The sequence below is a fragment of the Hyla sarda genome, unplaced genomic scaffold, assembly GCF_029499605.1.
Source record: "Hyla sarda isolate aHylSar1 unplaced genomic scaffold, aHylSar1.hap1 scaffold_2037, whole genome shotgun sequence".
Taxonomy (NCBI): domain Eukaryota; kingdom Metazoa; phylum Chordata; class Amphibia; order Anura; family Hylidae; genus Hyla; species Hyla sarda.
This window is the reverse complement of record NW_026608699.1, coordinates 16870-34898: the sequence shown is the minus strand read 5'-3', so window position 1 is coordinate 34898 and position 18029 is coordinate 16870. Positions and strand designations below refer to the sequence as shown.

Here is an 18029-nt window from a genome sequence, read left to right as displayed (position 1 = left end):
CAAAAAAAGCGCTATAGCAGAGCCAGAAATTGCCAAAGGCAGCGCTGCATCAGTCCCCCAAAAAATGTGAGTTCCTGGATTTAAATATCTATATTCAGGATGGCTGTTCGCATACTGCCAACTATTTTAAGGAGGTGAATGCAAACAGATACCTCGACTTTAACAGTTGCCATCTTAAATAATGGAAGAAGAACATTCCATTCGGTCAAATGAAAAGAATCCGAAGGAATTGTTCTTCCACACAAAAATACCTACAACAACTAGAGAACCTGGAGGATCGTTTTAAACAAAAAGGGTATCCCAAACCCCTTATACAAGGAGCACGCCAGAGAGTGGACGAATTAGAACAAAGTGCTTGCTTGAAAAATAATAAACAGGGTAATGCAGAGGGGGGTTATAATGATGAATTTGATTCTGTTTTTCTAACTAGGTATTACACTTCACACACCAATATTTTTTTATAATTTTTTTTTATTTTTTTTTTGTATAGGTAATATCACCAGCTCATATTATTGTGTCATGATTACTGGCACCATATGTAGTCCCCCAGTTATTCTTCTTTAGATGTTTTCCGTGTCCTGTGCAGTATCTCTCCCAGAAGTCCACTTGATGGCCCCCGTGGTGGTCTACACCCCGAAGTCATCAATTTTTACTCTAAGAGAGAGTGTGCAGCTGTTTCTGGAGACGGTCAACAATAACCTCTGCATGGTGGAATAATAGGTCACGATGTTTATCAGGATCAGTAGAAGCATCACCCACTCGATGATTATGATGGGGATTTCACGGATCTCGTCCCAGTCTTCATCATTATGGAATAATTCCTTTAATGTTTCATATCCAAAATAGAAAACTACACAGACAAAAGTCAGGCCACAGCAGGTGCATCTACTATGGTGGATGACTTTTTTTGCTCCTGGTAATTTATACATCTGGATGGACTGCCCAAGGTAGTATAAGGCTTCACATGTAATGGAAATTATCGTGCTGACAAAGTGTATCCTGGGATATTCTTCGGGGGACAATACATGCATAACAGCTGTGGAAAAACAGGAGGCCCACACAATGGCCAGCAGGATCCTCTGGATCAGGACCTGATGACCCCTGAACTCTTCAGTATGCATAACCATATACTTATAAATAAGAAAGGTTAGTACCAAAGTGCCAATGGACGTCCCTATAAATCCAATTCTGAATAATATGCTTTCGGGAAAGACATTTCCCACGTCACTGTGAAGGAAAAGAAACCAATGTTATTATGGATATTTCCTCACTCCCAACCCATGAAATAAGAATCATTTGCTTGTTTATCTTACCTGATGCTCATCAGTGGCGAGGCTGCATGGCCGAGGACGACCGTCATGATGTAGCTGGTGGCAAGCCAGGCCGCACACCAAAACGCCAACAGGAGGGGGACGAACCCCAGTCCTTTTAGCTCCATTTCAGACAAGTAGAAAAAGAAGACGCTAATCTCACTATTCTCACTAATCGCACTGGAACAGACTGAAGGCTCGGGCGGCTGTCAGTGGGATGTCAGGCCTCCAGCTGTCTATGACATCACATGTGACATGTCAGAATGACTGCTTGTTTCTTTGAGCTGCCATGATTTAGTATCTGCTATAGACAGAACCTGATGTTTTTACTATGGACCTTACAGACCTCAGAACCCAAGTAATTAGTGCAGGGGCTCCATTTTGATCATCTCATATTTCACATTATTTGAGTTCCAGGGCTCAGATACATTTGCACCCTCTATAGCAGTGGTCTTCAAGCTGTGAACCCCCAACCGCTGCAGAACCACAACTCCCAGCATGCCCAGACAGCAACTTTGCATAAGGAAATAGTCTAATTAAACTTTTCTTATATATAGAATCCCTGAAATCTCCAATCTCTCCTTTTATTGCTTTATGATCTGTGTTACTTATTTGTAAAAAACAATGTTTGTGATTGTCTTCCCCCCACACACTTATGGGCTATCTCTTCAAACGACTTTATTTGACCTAAAGCGTATAATTGATTTACATAAATAAGCCCCTTTTCATCCAAAAGAGTGAATCTTTAATTTTAAGGAACTCTTTAAGTGCTTTATTCGACCATAATGAAGTAAAGTCAAAACTCCATGTGATTTAAAAAATAAATTTAAGTTCCCCCCATACTTAATTATCTAGATATGCATGGGTGTAGTGAGTATCCCAGCTTCCAAAATCTCAAAAATATCCTTCATTTTTCAGAGGCTTTTTCAAAAATGAAAGAAGCGATCTGATTGGTTGCTATGGGCAACTCAGAAACTTTTCCTCTGGGCAGGTTTTGATAAATCTCCCTCTATGGGGGAGATTCATTAAGACCAGTGTAGAGGAAGAGTTGTGCAGTTGCCCATAGCAACCAGATTGCTTCTTTCATTTTTCACAATGCCTTTGCAAAATGAAAGAAGCGATCTGATTGGTTGCTATGGGCAACTCAGCATATTTTCCTGGAAAAGTTTCTGAGTTGCCCATAGCAACCAATCAGATTACTTCCTTCATTTTTCAGAGACTTTTTCAAAAATGAAAGAAGCGATCTGATTGGTTGCTATGGGCAACTCAGCAGCTTTCCCCATAGACCACAATGGGCCTACTGGTTTCAATGGGCAAAAAATCAGAGTTAATGCACTAGACACAGTTCTCTATACCATTAACCCCTTCCCGACCTATGACATACCTGTACGTCATGGGTGGCAAGGTGTTCCCGACCCATGACATACAGGTACGTCATGAACATTTTTGCCGCTACTCGCGGCATCCCGCAGCGCCCGGTAAGATGGTGGCTATCACTGATAGCCAGCCATCTTACCATGCGACCACGGGGGGTTTCATCCCCCACCCCCCCCCCCCCCCAGCGATCGCTGCTATCAGCTGGTCAACTCTGACTAGCTAATAGCAGCGTTTCGCTATCAGAATATTTAGCAGCGCGGTGTGTAAGTCCCGATCACGGGGATCGGGACACACACCGCTCTGCTAAGTGTCCCTTACCCATCCCCCGGCATCACTTACCCGACCATGCCGGTGTCCCGAGTGGTCCCGTTGCGAGCGACGTCCTCCAGGCGGTCCCGGCGGCGCTGCGTCCCGGTGGCGCAGGTTGACCGCCAGATGAAGGGGCAGCCGACACGCCCCCTCAAAAAAAGCGCTATAGCAGAGCCAGAAATTGCCAAAGGCAGCGCTGCATCAGTCCCCCAAAAAATGTGAGTTCCTGGATTTAAATATCTATATTCAGGATGGCTGTTCGCATACTGCCAACTATTTTAAGGAGGTGAATGCAAACAGATACCTCGACTTTAACAGTTGCCATCTTAAATAATGGAAGAAGAACATTCCATTCGGTCAAATGAAAAGAATCCGAAGGAATTGTTCTTCCACACAAAAATACCTACAACAACTAGAGAACCTGGAGGATCGTTTTAAACAAAAAGGGTATCCCAAACCCCTTATACAAGGAGCACGCCAGAGAGTGGACGAATTAGAACAAAGTGCTTGCTTGAAAAATAATAAACAGGGTAATGCAGAGGGGGGTTATAATGATGAATTTGATTCTGTTTTTCTAACTAGGTATTACACTTCACACACCAATATTTTTTTATAATTTATTTTTATTTTTTTTTTGTATAGGTAATATCACCAGCTCATATTATTGTGTCATGATTACTGGCACCATATGTAGTCCCCCAGTTATTCTTCTTTAGATGTTTTCCGTGTCCTGTGCAGTATCTCTCCCAGAAGTCCACTTGATGGCCCCCGTGGTGGTCTACACCCCGAAGTCATCAATTTTTACTCTAAGAGAGAGTGTGCAGCTGTTTCTGGAGACGGTCAACAATAACCTCTGCATGGTGGAATAATAGGTCACGATGTTTATCAGGATCAGTAGAAGCATCACCCACTCGATGATTATGATGGGGATTTCACGGATCTCGTCCCAGTCTTCATCATTATGGAATAATTCCTTTAATGTTTCATATCCAAAATAGAAAACTACACAGACAAAAGTCAGGCCACAGCAGGTGCATCTACTATGGTGGATGACTTTTTTTGCTCCTGGTAATTTATACATCTGGATGGACTGCCCAAGGTAGTATAAGGCTTCACATGTAATGGAAATTATCGTGCTGACAAAGTGTATCCTGGGATATTCTTCGGGGGACAATACATGCATAACAGCTGTGGAAAAACAGGAGGCCCACACAATGGCCAGCAGGATCCTCTGGATCAGGACCTGATGACCCCTGAACTCTTCAGTATGCATAACCATATACTTATAAATAAGAAAGGTTAGTACCAAAGTGCCAATGGACGTCCCTATAAATCCAATTCTGAATAATATGCTTTCGGGAAAGACATTTCCCACGTCACTGTGAAGGAAAAGAAACCAATGTTATTATGGATATTTCCTCACTCCCAACCCATGAAATAAGAATCATTTGCTTGTTTATCTTACCTGATGCTCATCAGTGGCGAGGCTGCATGGCCGAGGACGACCGTCATGATGTAGCTGGTGGCAAGCCAGGCCGCACACCAAAACGCCAACAGGAGGGGGACGAACCCCAGTCCTTTTAGCTCCATTTCAGACAAGTAGAAAAAGAAGACGCTAATCTCACTATTCTCACTAATCGCACTGGAACAGACTGAAGGCTCGGGCGGCTGTCAGTGGGATGTCAGGCCTCCAGCTGTCTATGACATCACATGTGACATGTCAGAATGACTGCTTGTTTCTTTGAGCTGCCATGATTTAGTATCTGCTATAGACAGAACCTGATGTTTTTACTATGGACCTTACAGACCTCAGAACCCAAGTAATTAGTGCAGGGGCTCCATTTTGATCATCTCATATTTCACATTATTTGAGTTCCAGGGCTCAGATACATTTGCACCCTCTATAGCAGTGGTCTTCAAGCTGTGAACCCCCAACCGCTGCAGAACCACAACTCCCAGCATGCCCAGACAGCAACTTTGCATAAGGAAATAGTCTAATTAAACTTTTCTTATATATAGAATCCCTGAAATCTCCAATCTCTCCTTTTATTGCTTTATGATCTGTGTTACTTATTTGTAAAAAACAATGTTTGTGATTGTCTTCCCCCCACACACTTATGGGCTATCTCTTCAAACGACTTTATTTGACCTAAAGCGTATAATTGATTTACATAAATAAGCCCCTTTTCATCCAAAAGAGTGAATCTTTAATTTTAAGGAACTCTTTAAGTGCTTTATTCGACCATAATGAAGTAAAGTCAAAACTCCATGTGATTTAAAAAATAAATTTAAGTTCCCCCCATACTTAATTATCTAGATATGCATGGGTGTAGTGAGTATCCCAGCTTCCAAAATCTCAAAAATATCCTTCATTTTTCAGAGGCTTTTTCAAAAATGAAAGAAGCGATCTGATTGGTTGCTATGGGCAACTCAGAAACTTTTCCTCTGGGCAGGTTTTGATAAATCTCCCTCTATGGGGGAGATTCATTAAGACCAGTGTAGCGGAAGAGTTGTGCAGTTGCCCATAGCAACCAGATTGCTTCTTTCATTTTTCACAATGCCTTTGCAAAATGAAAGAAGCGATCTGATTGGTTGCTATGGGCAACTCAGCATATTTTCCTGGAAAAGTTTCTGAGTTGCCCATAGCAACCAATCAGATTACTTCCTTCATTTTTCAGAGACTTTTTCAAAAATGAAAGAAGCGATCTGATTGGTTGCTATGGGCAACTCAGCAGCTTTCCCCATAGACCACAATGGGCCTACTGGTTTCAATGGGCAAAAAATCAGAGTTAATGCACTAGACACAGTTCTCTATACCATTAACCCCTTCCCGACCTATGACATACCTGTACGTCATGGGTGGCAAGGTGTTCCCGACCCATGACATACAGGTACGTCATGAACATTTTTGCCGCTACTCGCGGCATCCCGCAGCGCCCGGTAAGATGGTGGCTATCACTGATAGCCAGCCATCTTACCATGCGACCACGGGGGGTTTCATCCCCCACCCCCCCCCCCCAGCGATCGCTGCTATCAGCTGGTCAACTCTGACTAGCTAATAGCAGCGTTTCGCTATCAGAATATTTAGCAGCGCGGTGTGTAAGTCCCGATCACGGGGATCGGGACACACACCGCTCTGCTAAGTGTCCCTTACCCATCCCCCGGCATCACTTACCCGACCATGCGGTGTCCCGAGTGGTCCCGTTGCGAGCGATGTCCTCCAGGCGGTCCCGGCGGCGCTGCGTCCCGGCGGCGCAGGTTGACCGCCAGATGAAGGGGCAGCCGACACGCCCCCTCAAAAAAAGCGCTATAGCAGAGCCAGAAATTGCCAAAGGCAGCGCTGCATCAGTCCCCCAAAAAATGTGAGTTCCTGGATTTAAATATCTATATTCAGGATGGCTGTTCGCATACTGCCAACTATTTTAAGGAGGTGAATGCAAACAGATACCTCGACTTTAACAGTTGCCATCTTAAATAATGGAAGAAGAACATTCCATTCGGTCAAATGAAAAGAATCCGAAGGAATTGTTCTTCCACACAAAAATACCTACAACAACTAGAGAACCTGGAGGATCGTTTTAAACAAAAAGGGTATCCCAAACCCCTTATACAAGGAGCACGCCAGAGAGTGGACGAATTAGAACAAAGTGCTTGCTTGAAAAATAATAAACAGGGTAATGCAGAGGGGGGTTATAATGATGAATTTGATTCTGTTTTTCTAACTAGGTATTACACTTCACACACCAATATTTTTTTATAATTTTTTTTTATTTTTTTTTTGTATAGGTAATATCACCAGCTCATATTATTGTGTCATGATTACTGGCACCATATGTAGTCCCCCAGTTATTCTTCTTTAGATGTTTTCCGTGTCCTGTGCAGTATCTCTCCCAGAAGTCCACTTGATGGCCCCCGTGGTGGTCTACACCCCGAAGTCATCAATTTTTACTCTAAGAGAGAGTGTGCAGCTGTTTCTGGAGACGGTCAACAATAACCTCTGCATGGTGGAATAATAGGTCACGATGTTTATCAGGATCAGTAGAAGCATCACCCACTCGATGATTATGATGGGGATTTCACGGATCTCGTCCCAGTCTTCATCATTATGGAATAATTCCTTTAATGTTTCATATCCAAAATAGAAAACTACACAGACAAAAGTCAGGCCACAGCAGGTGCACCTACTATGGTGGATGACTTTTTTTGCTCCTGGTAATTTATACATCTGGATGGACTGCCCAAGGTAGTATAAGGCTTCACATGTAATGGAAATTATCGTGCTGACAAAGTGTATCCTGGGATATTCTTCGGGGGACAATACATGCATAACAGCTGTGGAAAAACAGGAGGCCCACACAATGGCCAGCAGGATCCTCTGGATCAGGACCTGATGACCCCTGAACTCTTCAGTATGCATAACCATATACTTATAAATAAGAAAGGTTAGTACCAAAGTGCCAATGGACGTCCCTATAAATCCAATTCTGAATAATATGCTTTCGGGAAAGACATTTCCCACGTCACTGTGAAGGAAAAGAAACCAATGTTATTATGGATATTTCCTCACTCCCAACCCATGAAATAAGAATCATTTGCTTGTTTATCTTACCTGATGCTCATCAGTGGCGAGGCTGCATGGCCGAGGACGACCGTCATGATGTAGCTGGTGGCAAGCCAGGCCGCACACCAAAACGCCAACAGGAGGGGGACGAACCCCAGTCCTTTTAGCTCCATTTCAGACAAGTAGAAAAAGAAGACGCTAATCTCACTATTCTCACTAATCGCACTGGAACAGACTGAAGGCTCGGGCGGCTGTCAGTGGGATGTCAGGCCTCCAGCTGTCTATGACATCACATGTGACATGTCAGAATGACTGCTTGTTTCTTTGAGCTGCCATGATTTAGTATCTGCTATAGACAGAACCTGATGTTTTTACTATGGACCTTACAGACCTCAGAACCCAAGTAATTAGTGCAGGGGCTCCATTTTGATCATCTCATATTTCACATTATTTGAGTTCCAGGGCTCAGATACATTTGCACCCTCTATAGCAGTGGTCTTCAAGCTGTGAACCCCCAACCGCTGCAGAACCACAACTCCCAGCATGCCCAGACAGCAACTTTGCATAAGGAAATAGTCTAATTAAACTTTTCTTATATATAGAATCCCTGAAATCTCCAATCTCTCCTTTTATTGCTTTATGATCTGTGTTACTTATTTGTAAAAAACAATGTTTGTGATTGTCTTCCCCCCACACACTTATGGGCTATCTCTTCAAACGACTTTATTTGACCTAAAGCGTATAATTGATTTACATAAATAAGCCCCTTTTCATCCAAAAGAGTGAATCTTTAATTTTAAGGAACTCTTTAAGTGCTTTATTCGACCATAATGAAGTAAAGTCAAAACTCCATGTGATTTAAAAAATAAATTTAAGTTCCCCCCATACTTAATTATCTAGATATGCATGGGTGTAGTGAGTATCCCAGCTTCCAAAATCTCAAAAATATCCTTCATTTTTCAGAGGCTTTTTCAAAAATGAAAGAAGCGATCTGATTGGTTGCTATGGGCAACTCAGAAACTTTTCCTCTGGGCAGGTTTTGATAAATCTCCCTCTATGGGGGAGATTCATTAAGACCAGTGTAGAGGAAGAGTTGTGCAGTTGCCCATAGCAACCAGATTGCTTCTTTCATTTTTCACAATGCCTTTGCAAAATGAAAGAAGCGATCTGATTGGTTGCTATGGGCAACTCAGCATATTTTCCTGGAAAAGTTTCTGAGTTGCCCATAGCAACCAATCAGATTACTTCCTTCATTTTTCAGAGACTTTTTCAAAAATGAAAGAAGCGATCTGATTGGTTGCTATGGGCAACTCAGCAGCTTTCCCCATAGACCACAATGGGCCTACTGGTTTCAATGGGCAAAAAATCAGAGTTAATGCACTAGACACAGTTCTCTATACCATTAACCCCTTCCCGACCTATGACATACCTGTACGTCATGGGTGGCAAGGTGTTCCCGACCCATGACATACAGGTACGTCATGAACATTTTTGCCGCTACTCGCGGCATCCCGCAGTGCCCGGTAAGATGGTGGCTATCACTGATAGCCAGCCATCTTACCATGCGACCACGGGGGGTTTCATCCCCCACCCCCCCCCCCCCCCCCAGCGATCGCTGCTATCAGCTGGTCAACTCTGACTAGCTAATAGCAGCGTTTCGCTATCAGAATATTTAGCAGCGCGGTGTGTAAGTCCCGATCACGGGGATCGGGACACACACCGCTCTGCTAAGTGTCCCTTACCCATCCCCCGGCATCACTTACCCGACCATGCGGTGTCCCGAGTGGTCCCGTTGCGAGCGACGTCCTCCAGGCGGTCCCGGCGGCGCTGCGTCCCGGCGGCGCAGGTTGACCGCCAGATGAAGGGGCAGCCGACACGCCCCCTCAAAAAAAGCGCTATAGCAGAGCCAGAAATTGCCAAAGGCAGCGCTGCATCAGTCCCCCAAAAAATGTGAGTTCCTGGATTTAAATATCTATATTCAGGATGGCTGTTCGCATACTGCCAACTATTTTAAGGAGGTGAATGCAAACAGATACCTCGACTTTAACAGTTGCCATCTTAAATAATGGAAGAAGAACATTCCATTCGGTCAAATGAAAAGAATCCGAAGGAATTGTTCTTCCACACAAAAATACCTACAACAACTAGAGAACCTGGAGGATCGTTTTAAACAAAAAGGGTATCCCAAACCCCTTATACAAGGAGCACGCCAGAGAGTGGACGAATTAGAACAAAGTGCTTGCTTGAAAAATAATAAACAGGGTAATGCAGAGGGGGGTTATAATGATGAATTTGATTCTGTTTTTCTAACTAGGTATTACACTTCACACACCAATATTTTTTTATAATTTATTTTTATTTTTTTTTTGTATAGGTAATATCACCAGCTCATATTATTGTGTCATGATTACTGGCACCATATGTAGTCCCCCAGTTATTCTTCTTTAGATGTTTTCCGTGTCCTGTGCAGTATCTCTCCCAGAAGTCCACTTGATGGCCCCCGTGGTGGTCTACACCCCGAAGTCATCAATTTTTACTCTAAGAGAGAGTGTGCAGCTGTTTCTGGAGACGGTCAACAATAACCTCTGCATGGTGGAATAATAGGTCACGATGTTTATCAGGATCAGTAGAAGCATCACCCACTCGATGATTATGATGGGGATTTCACGGATCTCGTCCCAGTCTTCATCATTATGGAATAATTCCTTTAATGTTTCATATCCAAAATAGAAAACTACACAGACAAAAGTCAGGCCACAGCAGGTGCATCTACTATGGTGGATGACTTTTTTTGCTCCTGGTAATTTATACATCTGGATGGACTGCCCAAGGTAGTATAAGGCTTCACATGTAATGGAAATTATCGTGCTGACAAAGTGTATCCTGGGATATTCTTCGGGGGACAATACATGCATAACAGCTGTGGAAAAACAGGAGGCCCACACAATGGCCAGCAGGATCCTCTGGATCAGGACCTGATGACCCCTGAACTCTTCAGTATGCATAACCATATACTTATAAATAAGAAAGGTTAGTACCAAAGTGCCAATGGACGTCCCTATAAATCCAATTCTGAATAATATGCTTTCGGGAAAGACATTTCCCACGTCACTGTGAAGGAAAAGAAACCAATGTTATTATGGATATTTCCTCACTCCCAACCCATGAAATAAGAATCATTTGCTTGTTTATCTTACCTGATGCTCATCAGTGGCGAGGCTGCATGGCCGAGGACGACCGTCATGATGTAGCTGGTGGCAAGCCAGGCCGCACACCAAAACGCCAACAGGAGGGGGACGAACCCCAGTCCTTTTAGCTCCATTTCAGACAAGTAGAAAAAGAAGACGCTAATCTCACTATTCTCACTAATCGCACTGGAACAGACTGAAGGCTCGGGCGGCTGTCAGTGGGATGTCAGGCCTCCAGCTGTCTATGACATCACATGTGACATGTCAGAATGACTGCTTGTTTCTTTGAGCTGCCATGATTTAGTATCTGCTATAGACAGAACCTGATGTTTTTACTATGGACCTTACAGACCTCAGAACCCAAGTAATTAGTGCAGGGGCTCCATTTTGATCATCTCATATTTCACATTATTTGAGTTCCAGGGCTCAGATACATTTGCACCCTCTATAGCAGTGGTCTTCAAGCTGTGAACCCCCAACCGCTGCAGAACCACAACTCCCAGCATGCCCAGACAGCAACTTTGCATAAGGAAATAGTCTAATTAAACTTTTCTTATATATAGAATCCCTGAAATCTCCAATCTCTCCTTTTATTGCTTTATGATCTGTGTTACTTATTTGTAAAAAACAATGTTTGTGATTGTCTTCCCCCCACACACTTATGGGCTATCTCTTCAAACGACTTTATTTGACCTAAAGCGTATAATTGATTTACATAAATAAGCCCCTTTTCATCCAAAAGAGTGAATCTTTAATTTTAAGGAACTCTTTAAGTGCTTTATTCGACCATAATGAAGTAAAGTCAAAACTCCATGTGATTTAAAAAATAAATTTAAGTTCCCCCCATACTTAATTATCTAGATATGCATGGGTGTAGTGAGTATCCCAGCTTCCAAAATCTCAAAAATATCCTTCATTTTTCAGAGGCTTTTTCAAAAATGAAAGAAGCGATCTGATTGGTTGCTATGGGCAACTCAGAAACTTTTCCTCTGGGCAGGTTTTGATAAATCTCCCTCTATGGGGGAGATTCATTAAGACCAGTGTAGAGGAAGAGTTGTGCAGTTGCCCATAGCAACCAGATTGCTTCTTTCATTTTTCACAATGCCTTTGCAAAATGAAAGAAGCGATCTGATTGGTTGCTATGGGCAACTCAGCATATTTTCCTGGAAAAGTTTCTGAGTTGCCCATAGCAACCAATCAGATTACTTCCTTCATTTTTCAGAGACTTTTTCAAAAATGAAAGAAGCGATCTGATTGGTTGCTATGGGCAACTCAGCAGCTTTCCCCATAGACCACAATGGGCCTACTGGTTTCAATGGGCAAAAAATCAGAGTTAATGCACTAGACACAGTTCTCTATACCATTAACCCCTTCCCGACCTATGACATACCTGTACGTCATGGGTGGCAAGGTGTTCCCGACCCATGACATACAGGTACGTCATGAACATTTTTGCCGCTACTCGCGGCATCCCGCAGCGCCCGGTAAGATGGTGGCTATCACTGATAGCCAGCCATCTTACCATGCGACCACGGGGGGTTTCATCCCCCACCCCCCCCCCCCCCCCAGCGATCGCTGCTATCAGCTGGTCAACTCTGACTAGCTAATAGCAGCGTTTCGCTATCAGAATATTTAGCAGCGCGGTGTGTAAGTCCCGATCACGGGGATCGGGACACACACCGCTCTGCTAAGTGTCCCTTACCCATCCCCCGGCATCACTTACCCGACCATGCGGTGTCCCGAGTGGTCCCGTTGCGAGCGACGTCCTCCAGGCGGTCCCGGCGGCGCTGCGTCCCGGCGGCGCAGGTTGACCGCCAGATGAAGGGGCAGCCGACACGCCCCCTCAAAAAAAGCGCTATAGCAGAGCCAGAAATTGCCAAAGGCAGCGCTGCATCAGTCCCCCAAAAAATGTGAGTTCCTGGATTTAAATATCTATATTCAGGATGGCTGTTCGCATACTGCCAACTATTTTAAGGAGGTGAATGCAAACAGATACCTCGACTTTAACAGTTGCCATCTTAAATAATGGAAGAAGAACATTCCATTCGGTCAAATGAAAAGAATCCGAAGGAATTGTTCTTCCACACAAAAATACCTACAACAACTAGAGAACCTGGAGGATCGTTTTAAACAAAAAGGGTATCCCAAACCCCTTATACAAGGAGCACGCCAGAGAGTGGACGAATTAGAACAAAGTGCTTGCTTGAAAAATAATAAACAGGGTAATGCAGAGGGGGGTTATAATGATGAATTTGATTCTGTTTTTCTAACTAGGTATTACACTTCACACACCAATATTTTTTTATAATTTATTTTTATTTTTTTTTTGTATAGGTAATATCACCAGCTCATATTATTGTGTCATGATTACTGGCACCATATGTAGTCCCCCAGTTATTCTTCTTTAGATGTTTTCCGTGTCCTGTGCAGTATCTCTCCCAGAAGTCCACTTGATGGCCCCCGTGGTGGTCTACACCCCGAAGTCATCAATTTTTACTCTAAGAGAGAGTGTGCAGCTGTTTCTGGAGACGGTCAACAATAACCTCTGCATGGTGGAATAATAGGTCACGATGTTTATCAGGATCAGTAGAAGCATCACCCACTCGATGATTATGATGGGGATTTCACGGATCTCGTCCCAGTCTTCATCATTATGGAATAATTCCTTTAATGTTTCATATCCAAAATAGAAAACTACACAGACAAAAGTCAGGCCACAGCAGGTGCATCTACTATGGTGGATGACTTTTTTTGCTCCTGGTAATTTATACATCTGGATGGACTGCCCAAGGTAGTATAAGGCTTCACATGTAATGGAAATTATCGTGCTGACAAAGTGTATCCTGGGATATTCTTCGGGGGACAATACATGCATAACAGCTGTGGAAAAACAGGAGGCCCACACAATGGCCAGCAGGATCCTCTGGATCAGGACCTGATGACCCCTGAACTCTTCAGTATGCATAACCATATACTTATAAATAAGAAAGGTTAGTACCAAAGTGCCAATGGACGTCCCTATAAATCCAATTCTGAATAATATGCTTTCGGGAAAGACATTTCCCACGTCACTGTGAAGGAAAAGAAACCAATGTTATTATGGATATTTCCTCACTCCCAACCCATGAAATAAGAATCATTTGCTTGTTTATCTTACCTGATGCTCATCAGTGGCGAGGCTGCATGGCCGAGGACGACCGTCATGATGTAGCTGGTGGCAAGCCAGGCCGCACACCAAAACGCCAACAGGAGGGGGACGAACCCCAGTCCTTTTAGCTCCATTTCAGACAAGTAGAAAAAGAAGACGCTAATCTCACTATTCTCACTAATCGCACTGGAACAGACTGAAGGCTCGGGCGGCTGTCAGTGGGATGTCAGGCCTCCAGCTGTCTATGACATCACATGTGACATGTCAGAATGACTGCTTGTTTCTTTGAGCTGCCATGATTTAGTATCTGCTATAGACAGAACCTGATGTTTTTACTATGGACCTTACAGACCTCAGAACCCAAGTAATTAGTGCAGGGGCTCCATTTTGATCATCTCATATTTCACATTATTTGAGTTCCAGGGCTCAGATACATTTGCACCCTCTATAGCAGTGGTCTTCAAGCTGTGAACCCCCAACCGCTGCAGAACCACAACTCCCAGCATGCCCAGACAGCAACTTTGCATAAGGAAATAGTCTAATTAAACTTTTCTTATATATAGAATCCCTGAAATCTCCAATCTCTCCTTTTATTGCTTTATGATCTGTGTTACTTATTTGTAAAAAACAATGTTTGTGATTGTCTTCCCCCCACACACTTATGGGCTATCTCTTCAAACGACTTTATTTGACCTAAAGCGTATAATTGATTTACATAAATAAGCCCCTTTTCATCCAAAAGAGTGAATCTTTAATTTTAAGGAACTCTTTAAGTGCTTTATTCGACCATAATGAAGTAAAGTCAAAACTCCATGTGATTTAAAAAATAAATTTAAGTTCCCCCCATACTTAATTATCTAGATATGCATGGGTGTAGTGAGTATCCCAGCTTCCAAAATCTCAAAAATATCCTTCATTTTTCAGAGGCTTTTTCAAAAATGAAAGAAGCGATCTGATTGGTTGCTATGGGCAACTCAGAAACTTTTCCTCTGGGCAGGTTTTGATAAATCTCCCTCTATGGGGGAGATTCATTAAGACCAGTGTAGCGGAAGAGTTGTGCAGTTGCCCATAGCAACCAGATTGCTTCTTTCATTTTTCACAATGCCTTTGCAAAATGAAAGAAGCGATCTGATTGGTTGCTATGGGCAACTCAGCATATTTTCCTGGAAAAGTTTCTGAGTTGCCCATAGCAACCAATCAGATTACTTCCTTCATTTTTCAGAGACTTTTTCAAAAATGAAAGAAGCGATCTGATTGGTTGCTATGGGCAACTCAGCAGCTTTCCCCATAGACCACAATGGGCCTACTGGTTTCAATGGGCAAAAAATCAGAGTTAATGCACTAGACACAGTTCTCTATACCATTAACCCCTTCCCGACCTATGACATACCTGTACGTCATGGGTGGCAAGGTGTTCCCGACCCATGACATACAGGTACGTCATGAACATTTTTGCCGCTACTCGCGGCATCCCGCAGCGCCCGGTAAGATGGTGGCTATCACTGATAGCCAGCCATCTTACCATGCGACCACGGGGGGTTTCATCCCCCACCCCCCCCCCCCAGCGATCGCTGCTATCAGCTGGTCAACTCTGACTAGCTAATAGCAGTGTTTCGCTATCAGAATATTTAGCAGCGCGGTGTGTAAGTCCCGATCACGGGGATCGGGACACACACCGCTCTGCTAAGTGTCCCTTACCCATCCCCCGGCATCACTTACCCGACCATGCGGTGTCCCGAGTGGTCCCGTTGCGAGCGACGTCCTCCAGGCGGTCCCGGCGGCGCTGCGTCCCGGCGGCGCAGGTTGACCGCCAGATGAAGGGGCAGCCGACACGCCCCCTCAAAAAAAGCGCTATAGCAGAGCCAGAAATTGCCAAAGGCAGCGCTGCATCAGTCCCCCAAAAAATGTGAGTTCCTGGATTTAAATATCTATATTCAGGATGGCTGTTCGCATACTGCCAACTATTTTAAGGAGGTGAATGCAAACAGATACCTCGACTTTAACAGTTGCCATCTTAAATAATGGAAGAAGAACATTCCATTCGGTCAAATGAAAAGAATCCGAAGGAATTGTTCTTCCACACAAAAATACCTACAACAACTAGAGAACCTGGAGGATCGTTTTAAACAAAAAGGGTATCCCAAACCCCTTATACAAGGAGCACGCCAGAGAGTGGACGAATTAGAACAAAGTGCTTGCTTGAAAAATAATAAACAGGGTAATGCAGAGGGGGGTTATAATGATGAATTTGATTCTGTTTTTCTAACTAGGTATTACACTTCACACACCAATATTTTTTTATAATTTTTTTTTGTATAGGTAATATCACCAGCTCATATTATTGTGTCATGATTACTGGCACCATATGTAGTCCCCCAGTTATTCTTCTTTAGATGTTTTCCGTGTCCTGTGCAGTATCTCTCCCAGAAGTCCACTTGATGGCCCCCGTGGTGGTCTACACCCCGAAGTCATCAATTTTTACTCTAAGAGAGAGTGTGCAGCTGTTTCTGGAGACGGTCAACAATAACCTCTGCATGGTGGAATAATAGGTCACGATGTTTATCAGGATCAGTAGAAGCATCACCCACTCGATGATTATGATGGGGATTTCACGGATCTCGTCCCAGTCTTCATCATTATGGAATAATTCCTTTAATGTTTCATATCCAAAATAGAAAACTACACAGACAAAAGTCAGGCCACAGCAGGTGCATCTACTATGGTGGATGACTTTTTTTGCTCCTGGTAATTTATACATCTGGATGGACTGCCCAAGGTAGTATAAGGCTTCACATGTAATGGAAATTATCGTGCTGACAAAGTGTATCCTGGGATATTCTTCGGGGGACAATACATGCATAACAGCTGTGGAAAAACAGGAGGCCCACACAATGGCCAGCAGGATCCTCTGGATCAGGACCTGATGACCCCTGAACTCTTCAGTATGCATAACCATATACTTATAAATAAGAAAGGTTAGTACCAAAGTGCCAATGGACGTCCCTATAAATCCAATTCTGAATAATATGCTTTCGGGAAAGACATTTCCCACGTCACTGTGAAGGAAAAGAAACCAATGTTATTATGGATATTTCCTCACTCCCAACCCATGAAATAAGAATCATTTGCTTGTTTATCTTACCTGATGCTCATCAGTGGCGAGGCTGCATGGCCGAGGACGACCGTCATGATGTAGCTGGTGGCAAGCCAGGCCGCACACCAAAACGCCAACAGGAGGGGGACGAACCCCAGTCCTTTTAGCTCCATTTCAGACAAGTAGAAAAAGAAGACGCTAATCTCACTATTCTCACTAATCGCACTGGAACAGACTGAAGGCTCGGGCGGCTGTCAGTGGGATGTCAGGCCTCCAGCTGTCTATGACATCACATGTGACATGTCAGAATGACTGCTTGTTTCTTTGAGCTGCCATGATTTAGTATCTGCTATAGACAGAACCTGATGTTTTTACTATTGTTACGCCGAGCGCTCCGGGTCCCCGCTCCTCCCCGGAGCGCTCGCTACACTTCCCTCACTGCAGCGCCCCGGTCGGTTCCACGGACCCGGGGCGCTGCGTTACCACCTCCGGCCGGGATGCGATTCGCGATGCGGGTAGCGCCCGCTCGCGATGCGCACCCCGGCTCCCGTACCTTACTCGCTCCCCGTCAGTTCTGTCCCGGCGCGCGCGGCCCCGCTCCCTAGGGCGCGCGCGCGCCGGGTCTTTGCGATTTAAAGGGCCACTGCACCGCTGATTGGTGCAGTGGTTCCAATTAGTGTTTACACCTGTGCACTTCCCTATATCACCTCACTTCCCCTTCACTCCCTCGCCGGATCTTGTTGCCCTAGTGCCAGTGAAAGCGTTCCTTGTGTGTTCCTTGCCTGTGATTCCAGACCTTCTGCCGTTGCCCCTGACTACGATCCTTGCTGCCTGCCCCGACCTTCTGCTACGTCCGACCTTGCTTCTGTCTACTCCCTTGTACCGCGCCTATCTTCAGCAGCCAGAGAGGTTGAGCCGTTGCTAGGGGATACGACCTGGTCACTACCGCCGCAGCAAGACCATCCCGCTTTGCGGCGGGCTCTGGTGAAAACCAGTAGTGACTTAGAACCGATCCTCTAGCACGGTCCACGCCAATCCCTCT

General features: G+C 44.3%; 5 protein-coding genes across 5 annotated transcripts; all 5 read right to left on the bottom strand.

Annotated features, from left to right (window-relative positions):
• Window positions 1-566: 566 nt before the first annotated feature.
• Window positions 567-1824, bottom strand: LOC130317825 (uncharacterized). Its single transcript, XM_056552877.1, has 2 exons — window positions 1314-1824; window positions 567-1227 (listed from the first exon to the last, which is right to left on the bottom strand). The coding sequence occupies exons 1-2, from the start codon at window positions 1436-1438 to the stop codon at window positions 627-629; spliced, it is 726 nt and encodes a 241-aa protein (XP_056408852.1). The 5' UTR covers window positions 1439-1824; the 3' UTR covers window positions 567-626.
• Window positions 1825-3714: 1890 nt separating this feature from the next.
• On the bottom strand, window positions 3715-4972 carry LOC130317833 (uncharacterized). The gene is made up of 2 exons (XM_056552884.1): window positions 4462-4972; window positions 3715-4375 (listed from the first exon to the last, which is right to left on the bottom strand). The coding sequence occupies exons 1-2, from the start codon at window positions 4584-4586 to the stop codon at window positions 3775-3777; spliced, it is 726 nt and encodes a 241-aa protein (XP_056408859.1). The 5' UTR covers window positions 4587-4972; the 3' UTR covers window positions 3715-3774.
• Window positions 4973-10007: 5035 nt separating this feature from the next.
• LOC130317830 (uncharacterized) lies at window positions 10008-11265 on the bottom strand. The gene is made up of 2 exons (XM_056552882.1): window positions 10755-11265; window positions 10008-10668 (listed from the first exon to the last, which is right to left on the bottom strand). Exons 1-2 carry the CDS (start codon window positions 10877-10879, stop codon window positions 10068-10070), a joined length of 726 nt encoding a protein of 241 aa, XP_056408857.1. The 5' UTR covers window positions 10880-11265; the 3' UTR covers window positions 10008-10067.
• A 1890-nt stretch (window positions 11266-13155) lies between these two features.
• Window positions 13156-14413, bottom strand: LOC130317829 (uncharacterized). The gene is made up of 2 exons (XM_056552881.1): window positions 13903-14413; window positions 13156-13816 (listed from the first exon to the last, which is right to left on the bottom strand). The coding sequence occupies exons 1-2, from the start codon at window positions 14025-14027 to the stop codon at window positions 13216-13218; spliced, it is 726 nt and encodes a 241-aa protein (XP_056408856.1). The 5' UTR covers window positions 14028-14413; the 3' UTR covers window positions 13156-13215.
• Window positions 14414-16288: 1875 nt separating this feature from the next.
• On the bottom strand, window positions 16289-17189 carry LOC130317834 (uncharacterized). Its single transcript, XM_056552885.1, has 2 exons — window positions 17036-17189; window positions 16289-16949 (listed from the first exon to the last, which is right to left on the bottom strand). Exons 1-2 carry the CDS (start codon window positions 17158-17160, stop codon window positions 16349-16351), a joined length of 726 nt encoding a protein of 241 aa, XP_056408860.1. The 5' UTR covers window positions 17161-17189; the 3' UTR covers window positions 16289-16348.
• Between the last annotated feature and the right edge of the window lie 840 nt (window positions 17190-18029).